This window comes from Rhamphochromis longiceps, unplaced genomic scaffold, assembly GCF_057381845.1.
Source record: "Rhamphochromis longiceps isolate RC_006_pf unplaced genomic scaffold, R_longiceps_female_GT1.1 unmapped_scaffold_4, whole genome shotgun sequence".
Lineage (NCBI taxonomy): Eukaryota > Metazoa > Chordata > Actinopteri > Cichliformes > Cichlidae > Rhamphochromis > Rhamphochromis longiceps.
Window position 1 is genome coordinate 821967 of NW_028187224.1, and position 12279 is coordinate 834245.

At 37.0% G+C, this 12279-nt stretch overlaps 2 protein-coding genes across 2 annotated transcripts in view; both read left to right on the top strand.

Annotated features, from left to right (window-relative positions):
• The window catches only part of LOC146640606 (NLR family CARD domain-containing protein 3-like), a 248787-nt gene that overhangs the window by 161447 nt on the left and 75061 nt on the right, over positions 1–12279 (top strand). The gene's annotated exons all lie outside the window — the stretch shown is intronic.
• On the top strand, positions 274–7239 carry LOC146640609 (sterile alpha motif domain-containing protein 3-like). Its single transcript, XM_085400052.1, has 9 exons — positions 274–355; positions 3017–3131; positions 3466–3654; positions 3739–3826; positions 4682–4843; positions 4955–5164; positions 5632–5797; positions 6645–6724; positions 6880–7239. Exons 1-9 carry the CDS (start codon positions 274–276, stop codon positions 7180–7182), a joined length of 1395 nt encoding a protein of 464 aa, XP_085256178.1. The 3' UTR covers positions 7183–7239.

The window sequence follows — 12279 nt, forward strand, 5'->3', positions numbered from 1 at the left end:
TTTTGTGTGGAGTTTGCATGTTCTCCCTGTTTCTGTGTGGGTTTCCACCCACAATCCAAACATACATATCTGAATGACGACCCTGCCATGGACTGGCAACCTGTCCAGGGTCTACCCCGCCTAAAAAAAACAGCTGGGATAGGCTCCAGCACCCCTCCGATCCTTATGATGATAAAGCGGCTTGGAAAATGAATGAACAAAAAATAAATAAATAAGTTTTTGATGTCACAGAATAAAACAATGTAATGGAATTTTGTTTTGTTTTAACAGATCATGGCTCAGCAGTGGACTGCTGGAGAAGTATCTCTTTGGCTTGGGGAAAATGAATTGGCAGATTATCAACAGGTCTTTGTAGGTGAGCATTTCTATGGATGTGCCATATCAGTGTCCACAGTGCTCCACAAGAAAACCAACATATGAAAAACTGCTGAAACATCAACAGATATACCATGAAAGTGAATGTGGATTCTTCATTGTCTGCGGACTAGAAGACTGTCCCAGAAAGTTTTTGTCTGTGAAATCTTTGAAAAATCACATAAGGAAGAAACATAAATATCAGAAACAAGGATTAGAGTCTGCCCCAGACTGTGACCAGGAAACTGTTGAATTTCCCAGATCATCTGAACGAACTCTGAGTGAACTTGTAGAGAACTTTACAGAGACTGTGAGAAAACAACTGGCATTGTTTTCCTTGAATCTTCAAGAGAAAAGTATTGTAAATAGAAAAGTTCAAACATTTGTTCTTAGTGAAGTAGAGTCACTTTTCAAGTATTTTATTGAAAACTATAGGGAGATATTTTCTAAATGTTTGCAGACTCTTAATTTTGATATATCAAGTTTTCATTATATTGATGACAATAGTTTGGTAGAACATTGCTTCAGTGCAGTCAGCAACGCATATCAACTAGACAGATACTGTGTTGAGAAATTAAACTTGATTGAACCTGTTGAATGTATCCTGGGAATAGATCCTTTTACTGGGAAACAGGACACTTTTCAGTATATTCCACTTCTAAAAGTCTTAGAATTAATATGTAATGATCCTAACATTTTAAGACAAATTTTTAGGCCAGAGTCCCGTGCTCCTGAAACCTTAACAGATTTTAGTGATGGGAAAATTTACAAAGAAAGTGATTTTTTTAACACAGACAACCCACATTTGAGAATTCAGTTGTACAGTGATGAATTTGAAGTTTCTAATCCATTAGGATCAAAGAAACGTCTACATAAAGTGTCTGCATTTTATTTTACTTTGGGAAATATTCCACCAAAAGACAGATCTGTTTTAAGACATATTCATCTGTTGATACTTGTCAAACATAGATTGGTGAAAACATATGGATTTGAGAAAATATTAGAACCATTAATTTGTGACCTACAGGTTTTGCAAGAACGTGGATTACGATTAAAATTTGAAGACAGACAGTACTGCATCAAAGGTGGTCTGGCCACAATATCTGCAGACAACTTAACCTCTCACACACTTGCAGGTTTTAGCTGCTCATTCAGTAATGGTAGAATATGCAGGTTTTGTATGTGTCATTACAAGGACCTGTCTAGGATCATTAGTGAGGGAGATTGTGTTCTTAGAACAAAGACTGTTCATGCATACCATCTGCAATGTGTTGAAGATGACCCCCACTGTAGGTCAGTGTATGGTGTAACTGGCCCATGTGCCTTCAACAAGCTGTCATATTTTGATACCACAAATGCATTCCCACCTGATTTAATGCATGATTTTCTTGAGGGGGTCATTCCTCTTGTTTTGAAGTCTGTTGTAAAAGCCTTGCACGAGGACAAAACCGTTACTATCCAAGAGGTGAATGACAGCATAAGGACTTTTAGTTTTGGACAGAATGACTGCACCTCCAAACCTGCTCTAATATCTGAGAAGGTAGCACTGGATGGAAATATCTCTGGAACTGCTGTTGAGAAATGGACATTATTTAGGACTCTGCCTTTCCTCATAGGCTCCAGGATTGAAAAGGGTAACAAGTTTTGGCAGCTTTATCTTTTGGTTCGAGAAATAGGAGAGATTATTCTTGCTCCAACCATCAGCACTGACTGGATTAGTAATCTACATGAACTGATCACTTACTTTTTGACAGATTTCATCAATCTGTTTCCTGGTGTGTTTACACCCAAGCTGCATTTTCTGCTACATTATCCTCAGCTCATCCTTGATTATGGGTCACTCCGCTCTCATTGGTGCATGAGGTTTGAAGCCAGACATCAATATTTCAAGACAGTAGCAAGAATCACCAATAACTATATTAACATTTGTCAGACTTTGGCAAAGAGGAATCAGCTTCGTCAATGCTGGGAGTGGCAGCCTGAACGGATCATCAGGAGCGATCATACACAAGCAGCAGTTAATAACTTATCACTTCAAGAACTTCCAGTGAACTTGCAGATTTGTTTGCAAAACTTGGAGACAGCCGTTACTGTGGATGAGAAACTCTGGACAAGTAAATGCATCATTTTAAACTCTGTAAAATATGCAGTTGGAGATTTCTTCATTTTGGAACTTGTGCATGCAGAGCAAATTCCACTGTTTGTGAAAATAGTCCTGATTGTGTATATCAGGGCCAACTGGTTTCTTGTTGGAAGACTTTTCACAACACTGGAGTTTATAAGACACCTTCAATCATACCACATCAGAGAGACTGATGATCTGTTGATATTCAAGCCTGGGGATGAGGTAGACTTTCATGCTTTGGACGCATACAGATGTGATGGTCAAGACTTCATTACACTGATCCACCGACCTTTTAAGGCAGTCCATACCAAAGTTAGGTAAGATACATCCTAAACCATGACTTTTTAGTTAGGAGTTGTCAACCACTGTTAAAATGATTTTAACCACTTTTTGGCTATTCCACAGGTCTGTCATCATCTATAGTCACTAATGAACTCATAGCTGTTTTTTTAGTAATGTTTTATAATATTTTTAATCTTTATCTTTGACATGCTCATTTCTGTTTTGATCGTGTCTTATTGTTTTTCTGTGCCACAGACAATGAAATCGATGGATCGACACTTCTGCAGATGACTGAAAGAATGAGTGAGCGTCTTTTTCCAAAAGTGAAAGACCAAGTGAAATTTTTGTCTGCTGTAGAGAAGCTGAAAGAGTGAGTCTTAAGTTGACTGGTTGATTCACTGAATTGTACATTCATACAATCCAGTGTTTCCCCTCCCCTAGGTTTATGGTGTTGGAGGGTGGGGGGCAAGGGGTTGACGCAAGCCCTGTTCTGTTTCTCCAGCGTTGATGTGCATCACACACCCATTTACTTTCAAATTGAAATGTCACAGCCACTCTTACTCTCTGTTATGATTCTGTTTCTGTAGTTCAGCAGCTGTTATTGTACATTTTAAATATGCGGATATTCCTGATGCAGGACACAAGGACACGCATATTCATGTCTTGTAACAAACTCTAAAAATACTTCTTACTTCTTCTTGCAGTGGAAGGCAACACAAAGAAAAGCATACTGTGTCAGCACTCCAACCTATGTTTAACTGCAAAGTGCAGTTTCCTCCAGCTGTGCTCACTGCGTTGACCAATAAAGATGCAGCACTAAAGTCACCCACCAAGAACAGACTCAAAAACATGCTTATTCAAGCACTGTTTGACCACTTGAGTAATGAGACAATGTAAGTCTATATATAATTAAGATTTGATTCATTTAAAATACAGTATGTACATCAGAATTTAAGTTCATCATTCAAAATTTGCAGGTATCCCTCTCATGTGCAGTATGTAGAGCTTCTGAGGACTGTCCTTCTGAGTTTTCCTTTTTTGAAGGAGAGTTATGGCTCTGGATATGTAAGTATTCCTGAAAAGCAAACATTGATACAATTGTCCAACAAATTGTCTTTGAATTGCCCAATTATTGGCTAATGAGTGTAACATGCTAACATTTTCATTGCTACATATTCAGAGGTTATCTGTTCCCTTGTGGCCACTACAATACAAGTATTAGTATTGTGATTTTTGAGGCAGATGTCGTGCAGTATGGTCAAACAATAAATAAAATATCAATTGCTCTTTTAAATTAATTGTTTCATTTCTCTGTGAATTCTCAAGTGAATGGTGTGAAATTCAGCATTATATTAGCTCTGTTTGCCTTTGTATCAGGATAGTGTAGTTTTTGTATTTAAAAAATTAAATTTGAAAATAGGGCAGGGATAGCTCAGTAGGTAGTGTGGTTATCCGATGATCGGAAGGTCGGGGGTTTGAATCAACTGAACGGCTACCCTGAGGTACCCTTGAGCAAGGTACCGTCCCTACACACTGAGTGAATGGGTTAAATGCAAAGAGAGAAATTTCCCTGTGGGGATCAATAAAGTATACATTATTATTAAAAGGTAGAGGTATTAACATATAGACTGAAAGATCATGACGAGTATGCTTGTAGGACATATTGCCATTAATACTTTATCTACCTTTTATAGTGTATTTAGCCAATCTAAAGTGCTCCAAACCTTTATATCATGTGTTCGATCAACTCCTAAGAGTTAAAGAAGAGATCTGTAAATAGGAACTAATTAGGTTATGACATGATTACAGCAAACCTACCAGCTTTATGTCACTCAAAGTTTTCTGGTAAATGTCTTGCATAAAGGGAGGACCTAGTTGCACCTATTTATGAATAATTAGTTACATTTTTATCGTTTGTAGGATGCTCTGCATGAGTCTCTCAGGAACAAGTTTAAAAAGGAAAGAAGACCACTAGTAGACGTAGAGGAAATTGAAAAAATGAGACAGAAATACTCAGTTCCAAATTCAGGAAGAAAAAGATCATCAGATATCCAGCCCTGTATCCTTTTGAAAAAAACCAAGGCAAGTTAAATATGCTCAATGTTTGTTTGCCATTTTAAATTGTACATAAAAGTTAAAAGTATTGTTTGTTTGTTTTTTCTCTCAATATTTGCTAAACTTTTTAATAACCAGGATATCAATCCTCTTGACGATGGGGAGGATGAAAGGAGCACCGACCAACATGTATCAGTGATTAAGCAAGAGTGCCAAAAAACTAGGCCAAATGTGGATGTCATTCAAACGCACCTCAGGAAAATACAGAAGTACAGAACACACTACATTCTTCAGCATACTACTGAAGAGGTTCTACGAGAATTCCCATGTCTCACTATCCCTGTTGTGGTGAGTGTTTTATCAAAAACTGCAGCAAAAAACAACAATAACAATAGTGCACAGCAAAAACACGAATATGTACTGATGTGCTGCACATTTATACAGACTTCTAATAATCATGTACCTACAGGACAGGCAAAGTGACTGACTCAGCAGATTTCATGAGTAATAAAAGTACACTAACAGAACACTAACAGAAATTGCCACATTGACTATGTCTTTCTCTTTGGTTTTATTTTCATGCTACAGGATAATTTTGGACTAATCTGATGCCAATGATAGTTTTTTGGGAAGAATAGTCTAAACATCCCTTTTGCACAGCAATGTGTACTTGAGAATTAAACTAAACAAATGCAAAATTATAATTTCTTCTCTAATGATAATTGATGTGTGAAATAATGATTGTTCTGGTTTGCTATATAATGGTATATATTATGGTACAAAGCTAATATATATATGTTTATCCTTTATTTTAGCTTCTTGAAGAGGCTTCCATGTTACTTAAAACTGATGTGGACAAAAAAGTAATCCGAGGATTCAGTAAGTTGGCAGCGAAGCTTGTGTCAATAGCCCCAAACAGCAACCTTAAAAGCCTCTGCTTAAAATCTGTTGATGAGAGCCAGACAGACACTGAAAGAAAAGGTGAGGGCACTTGGCAATAATGAGCAAAAACAATTTTAACTCCTATCTCAGATACCACTTTTTAAGGTTTCACATACAGCACATTAGTAAACACAGTGTCCCTTACAACAGCGGTCCCCAACCCCCGGGCCTCGGACTGGTACCGGTCCGTGAGTCGTTTGGTACCGGGCCGCGAGAGTTGAGGCTCAGGTGTGAAATGTATAGTTTTTCAGGGTTTTTATCGGTTTTCAGCGTTATTTTGTTATCGTTTTTATCGTTTACTCTGTTTTCCTGGGTCTTTTCACGTGTGTTATGAATAAATTTTCTTTTTTTCGGTACCGGTACTAGTTTTATTTTGTTGTATTTATCCGCGACACCTTAAAGGCCAGTCCATGAAAATATTGTCAGGCATAAACCGGTCCGTGGCGCAAAAAAGGTTGGGGACCGCTGCTTTACAATATCCACAGACTGACATTTCTCCTGTCTCGTCTCTGCAATGATGTACTTTAAGATTTAACTGATATACCCTCGATGCTATATGTATCTCTATGAAGATTTTCAGTCATTCACACAATGTTTATCCCAAAAAATGTTCAGTGGCAGCTAGACTTGCTCTGCAAGTTCTTTAGGACTCAAATTATTTAAAGCTAGCAACTTACAGAACTGAACAACATTTTGGGGGTTTTGTATAAATGCTTAACATTTACACTGAATTACACTGAAAAGTTAATTAGGTATACATTTACTGCACTAATGCTTATGTTCTGCAAGACATTCAACTCCTGATAAAGGCACTCATATGGCCTTTACTGCTTTGTATTAACAAAATTGGCCAGAAAATATTTACATATTTCTCTTTATTTTTCAGGTCAGATGGTAAACACAGCTGTTCTTCTCCTGCCATCTATTTTCAAAGAAAATGCCTCTCGTCTCTTCGTCATAAATAAGGTAAATTTATATATTTTTTGGTATGGTGAGAGGGGGGGGGGGGGTCTTGAACAAATCCAGTATTTTACAGGAGTTTTATACTTTCATTGGGACAGCTGTTGTTTATACTTATTTAAACTATACTCCTCATTTCAAGAATTTAATTTCTGTTTCAGGATCCACACAGCCCGATACCTACAATCGTACTCAGCAGCAGTGACGGCAAGCCCTTGAGTGATTCAACTGAGGTCAATGTCCAGATGGATGGACAAAAAATGATTCTGGACAGTGGGGAAATGGACATTTCATTGGCGATGGGTATTGTCTTCTCCCTGTACCATGTCTACAATGTTGCCTATCCAAGTGAACTAAAAAAGACATTTTGCTTTTTGGAGGCATTTGTTCTCAACTTGGGAACTCTGACTACACCTGTACCAGTAGCTGTGCAAAGAGTGGCAAATGCATTAAATATCTCCTAGATTGCCAGCATAGTGCAGGTGAGAGACTGAAATTGTCCCAGTGTGGACTAACAAAGGACCATGAGTCCCACATTAAACTTAACTTACATAACTTAAGGCTGCAGTTAATTGATAATTTAAATAAAAAGATTGTTCTTGAAATAGTCTTACTGAAAATGCAAACATGCTGATAAAAATGTGTTGTTTAATTGTCTGTTATGAAAGTATTGCTATTTCTAATGTAAAAATTGTTGTTTTATCTATAGTATAATATTTATATGTATTTATAGTAAAGATATTTAATTATTACTGTTTAAATGACTTGTATGCTATTATTAGTAGTGGTGTTGTGCTTAGCATTAAAATGCCTTTTTGTCTTTTTCTGTAATACAAAGTGCCAATAAACCATTAATATATGTGCTTGTATTTATTTTACCCTACTCAAATTCAATTTATGATACATTTTATTTTGAAAGATTTAAAATGGTTCTTTAAAGAACCACCCAAAAAAGGTTCTTTAAAATGGTTCTTTTAAAGAACCATTTGAAGGATCTTTTTAAAAATGGTTCTTTGAAGAACCATTTCTTTCAGTGGTTCATTGAAGAACCTTTAAAGGTGCCCCAAAGAACCATTTCTTGATGGTTCTTTGGGGCACCTTTAAAGGTTCTTCAGTGAACCACTGAAAGAAATGGTTCTTCAAAGAACCTTTGTTTGAAAGGTTCTTTGTGGCACCAAAAAAGGTTCTTCTATGGCATCAGTCTAAAGAACCACTTTTTGTTCCAGTTGGCACCTTTATTTTTCTGAGTGTATACTGGCCAGTATTGAAAAGGGAGAATTGATGTCTAGCATGAAACAAGGATTAATTACATTAATTCCTAAACCAAACAAAGATAAATGACAATTGGATAACTTAAGGCCCATAACTTTATTAAATACAGATTATAAAATTTTCTCTAGCTCAGTTGCAACAAGGCTCAAACAAGGGGTTTCAAGTATAATTAGTGAGACACAATCAGGGTTTTTGAAAGACAGGAACATTCATAATAATATCAGATTGGTTTTAGACTTACTGGACTACAATGATCTAATTAGTGATGACAGTTTTATTCTTTTCTTGGACTTTTATAAAGCTTTCGATTCAGTAGAACATCCTTTTATTTTAGAAACACTAACTCGATTTGGATTTGGGGATAAATTTAGGAAGATAATACACTGAACAAAAATATAAACGCAACACTTTTGTTTTTGCTCCCATTCCCCATGGGATGGACGTAGAGACCTAAAATTCATTCCAGATACACAATATAACCATCCCTCCCAAACAGTGGTCACAAATCAGTCCAAATGTGTGGTAGTGGGCACATCTGCTATATTGAGATAATCCATCCCACCTCACAGGTGTGCCACATCAGGATGCTGATCTGACATCATGAGTAGTGCACAGGTGTACCTCAGACTGCCCACAACAAAAGGCCACCCTAGAATGTGCAGTTTTGTCTCACAGCAAAATGCCACAGATGCCACAAGCAATGAGGGAGCGTGCAACTGGCATGCTGACAGCAGGAATGTCAACCAGATCTGTCGCCCGTGCATTGAATGTTCATTTCTCAACCATAAGCCGTCTCCACAGGCGTTTCAGAGAATATGGCAGCACATCCAACCGGCCTCACAACCGCAGACCTCGTGTAACCACACCAGCCCAGGACCTCCACATCCAGCAGGTTCACCTCCAAGATCGTCTGAGACCAGCCACCCAGACAGCTGCTGGAACAATTGGTTTGCACAACCAAACAATTTCTGCACAAACTGTCAGAAACCGTCTCAGGGACGCTCAACTGCATGCCCGTCGTCCTCATCGGGGTCTTGACCTGACTCCAGCTCGTCGCCGTAACAGACTTGTGTGGGCAAATGCTCACATTCGATGGCGTCTGGCACGTTGGAGAGGTGTGCGCTTCACGGATGAATCATGGTTCACATTGTTCAGGGCAGATGGCAGCTGAGAATGTCCCAGTTCTTGCATGGCCAGCATACTCACCGGACATGTCACCCACTGAGCATGTTCGGGATGTGCTTGACCGGCGTATACGACAGCGTGTACCAGTTCCCACGAATATCCAACAACCTCGCACAGCCATTGAAGTGGAGTGGACCAACATTCCACAGGCCACAATTGACAATCTGATAGACTCCATGCGACGATGTGTTGCACTGCATGAGGCAAATGGTGGTCACACCAGATACTGACCGGTTCTGGGTCCCCAGACCCCCAATAGCGCAAAAAACTGCACATTCCAGGGTGGCCTTTTGTTGTGGGCAGTCTGAGGTACACCTGTGCACTACTCATGATGTCAGATCAGCATCCTGATGTGGCACACCTGTGAGGTGGGATGGATTATCTTAATATAGCAGATGTGCCCACTACCACACATTTGGACTGATTTGTGACCACTGTTTGGGAGGGATGGTTATATTGTGTATCTGGAATGAATTTTAGGTCTCTACGTCCAACCCATGGGGAATGGGAGCAGTAACAAAAGTGTTGCGTTTATATTTTTGTTCAGTGTAGATATACTGTATAATGATATAAATAGCTCTGTGTCATTAGGCTATGGCACTGGTAAAAGGTTTAGCGTTAAAAGAGGAATTAGGCAAGGGTGTGGAAGCTCTCCGTTGTTGTTCATAATGGTTGTGGAGATGCTCGCAATTCTAATTAAAAACAGCAGCGTTGTTGGAATTGAGATTATGGATAATCTTTTAATAATTAGTCAACTTGCAGATGACACTACTCTTTTCTTAAAAAATGAACATCAGATCCCCCTGGTAAAACAAATAATCACTACATTCTCAAAAGCTTCAGGCTTAAAGTTAAATTTAAATAAATGTGAATTATTGGCATTAAAAGAGTGTAATTCACAATTACTGTACGATATAAAGGTGAAGAAGGAGGTAAAATATTTGGGCATCACAATTTCAAAAGATCACAAAGTCTTAGAAAAAGTAAATATTTTAGATAATTTTGACAAATGTAAGACAATCTTAAATAAATGGTTACAGAGAGACATCACAATTTTTGGAAGAATATTATTAACCAAAATGGATAGTTTATCTAGATTTATATATCCAGCTTACTCTTTATCAATATCAAATAAAGTTATTAAGACAATTAATGGCTTGAATTTTAATTTTATTTGGAGGAATAAGTGCCATTATATATCTAAAGATGATTTGGTTAAACCATACATTGAAGGCGGTGGAAACGCAATTGATTTTGATGTAATGAATGGTGTTTTGAAACTTAAATGGTTAAAATCCTTCCTAAATAATCCACACTCCATTTGGTTTTTTATACCAAATAAGGTCTTCAACACACTACGGGGTATCGACTTTCTCCTAAAGTGTGACTTTGAAATTACCAAGCTACCTGCTAAACTCTCTGAATTCCATAAACAGGTCCTTCTTTATTGGAAAATGTTATTTAAACATAATTTCACTCCACATAATAGCCCAATTTGGAACAATAGATATATGCTGATAAACAGAAAATCTATTTTTATTCAAGATTGGTTATCAAAAGGTGTTTGGGCAATTGCCCATTTTGTAGATGAGGAAGGACATGTTCTAGGACATCAAGATTTTTGCCGGAAGTTTAATATCCAATGTTCTAAAAGTAAATTTAATCGGGTTATAAAATCCATTCCATTGTCACTTAAAAACATAGTTGTAAATGATATAATATATTCTGACATCTCCCCCAAGTTAAGGCAATTATATATAGATGGTATTCGATTTTGTGATGTTAAATGCAACAATAAGTTTCTTAGATCTTCATTAAGGAGTCTTTATTCTCCAAATTTACTTAGACGTAATTACATATTAAAAGATTTCCAAAGGAAAGAAATTGAAAAAATAAGAACTGATTATATCACCTTCCCTATTCCTCCTAAAGGGAAAGAAGTCCAATTTAAAATCTTGAATAAAATTTACCCGACAAATAGACTTCTTAGTGATAGATTCAAAATAGAAACAGGTAATTGTGCATTTTGTGAAACAGAAGAGGAGGATTTGGATCATCTATTCTTTTTGTGCAATTTTATACAAATATTTTGGTTGGATTTTCATACCTGGCTTTATTCCAAGGGGATTCAAATTACCCCATTTACCCTAAATATGATAATGTTTGGAGAGTTTTTGAAAGAAAAGAAAGCTAATTATGGTGTTAATGTGTTATTAATCTTGTGCAAGCATTTTATACATAAATGTCGTTTTTTTAAGACTAAACCAACACTAGCTTACTGGAAAAACGACTTAAACCTGTTGGTTAAATCTTTGACTTTAGTTAAGAAGAAAAAGGCTGCTTCTTTTATTTCCTTTATAGAAGATTTTGATTTAGTGAGTTAATAATTTGTTGAATTATGTGACCCCATCTTTGTATTTTATTTTCACTATGCATGAAAGTTCCTAATATGTAAGAAAGGTCTATTCTCTGAATCTGTAATATATGGTGCATTTTGTTTGTATGTTTATATTACTAATAAAAAAAAATAAAAATAAAAAAAATAAATATATATATATTAGGGGTGCAACGATACACAAAATTCACGGTTCGGTTCGGTTCGATACTTTGGTGTCACGGTTCGATATTTTTTCGATACAAAAAAAATGTTCATGCCTTTTTAATTTGTCATTTATTAAAATTATAAATATATATTTTAACACAAAAGTACAGTTTTTAAATTTAACCCTAACCCTTGTGCGTGTTGTTTTTTAGCTCGTCATATTGCAGCCACAGAAATTCTTTTGTCCATGAAACCATAAAGCTGCACTTTCTTTTTGCCTTATAGTCTGATTTGTCATAACTTCTCCGTTTTGTGGTAAGCTTTTCTTTGGCTGTCACTTCTTCACCCTGACCTGTCTTATTTGGCTCAGCAGAACTAAAATATATATCTGTCTGTGAAGGTTCTCAGTCATCCAGGTCATCGTAGTGAAATATATATCCTGCCGCACTCACATAAGCTCAGCGATTCTCTGCGCGATCAACCTCTCACATGTTTAAGCTGCGGGAGATTTCACTTGTCATGTTTGCATAGTAAGCTAACAATTAATAAGACGATGTCAGAG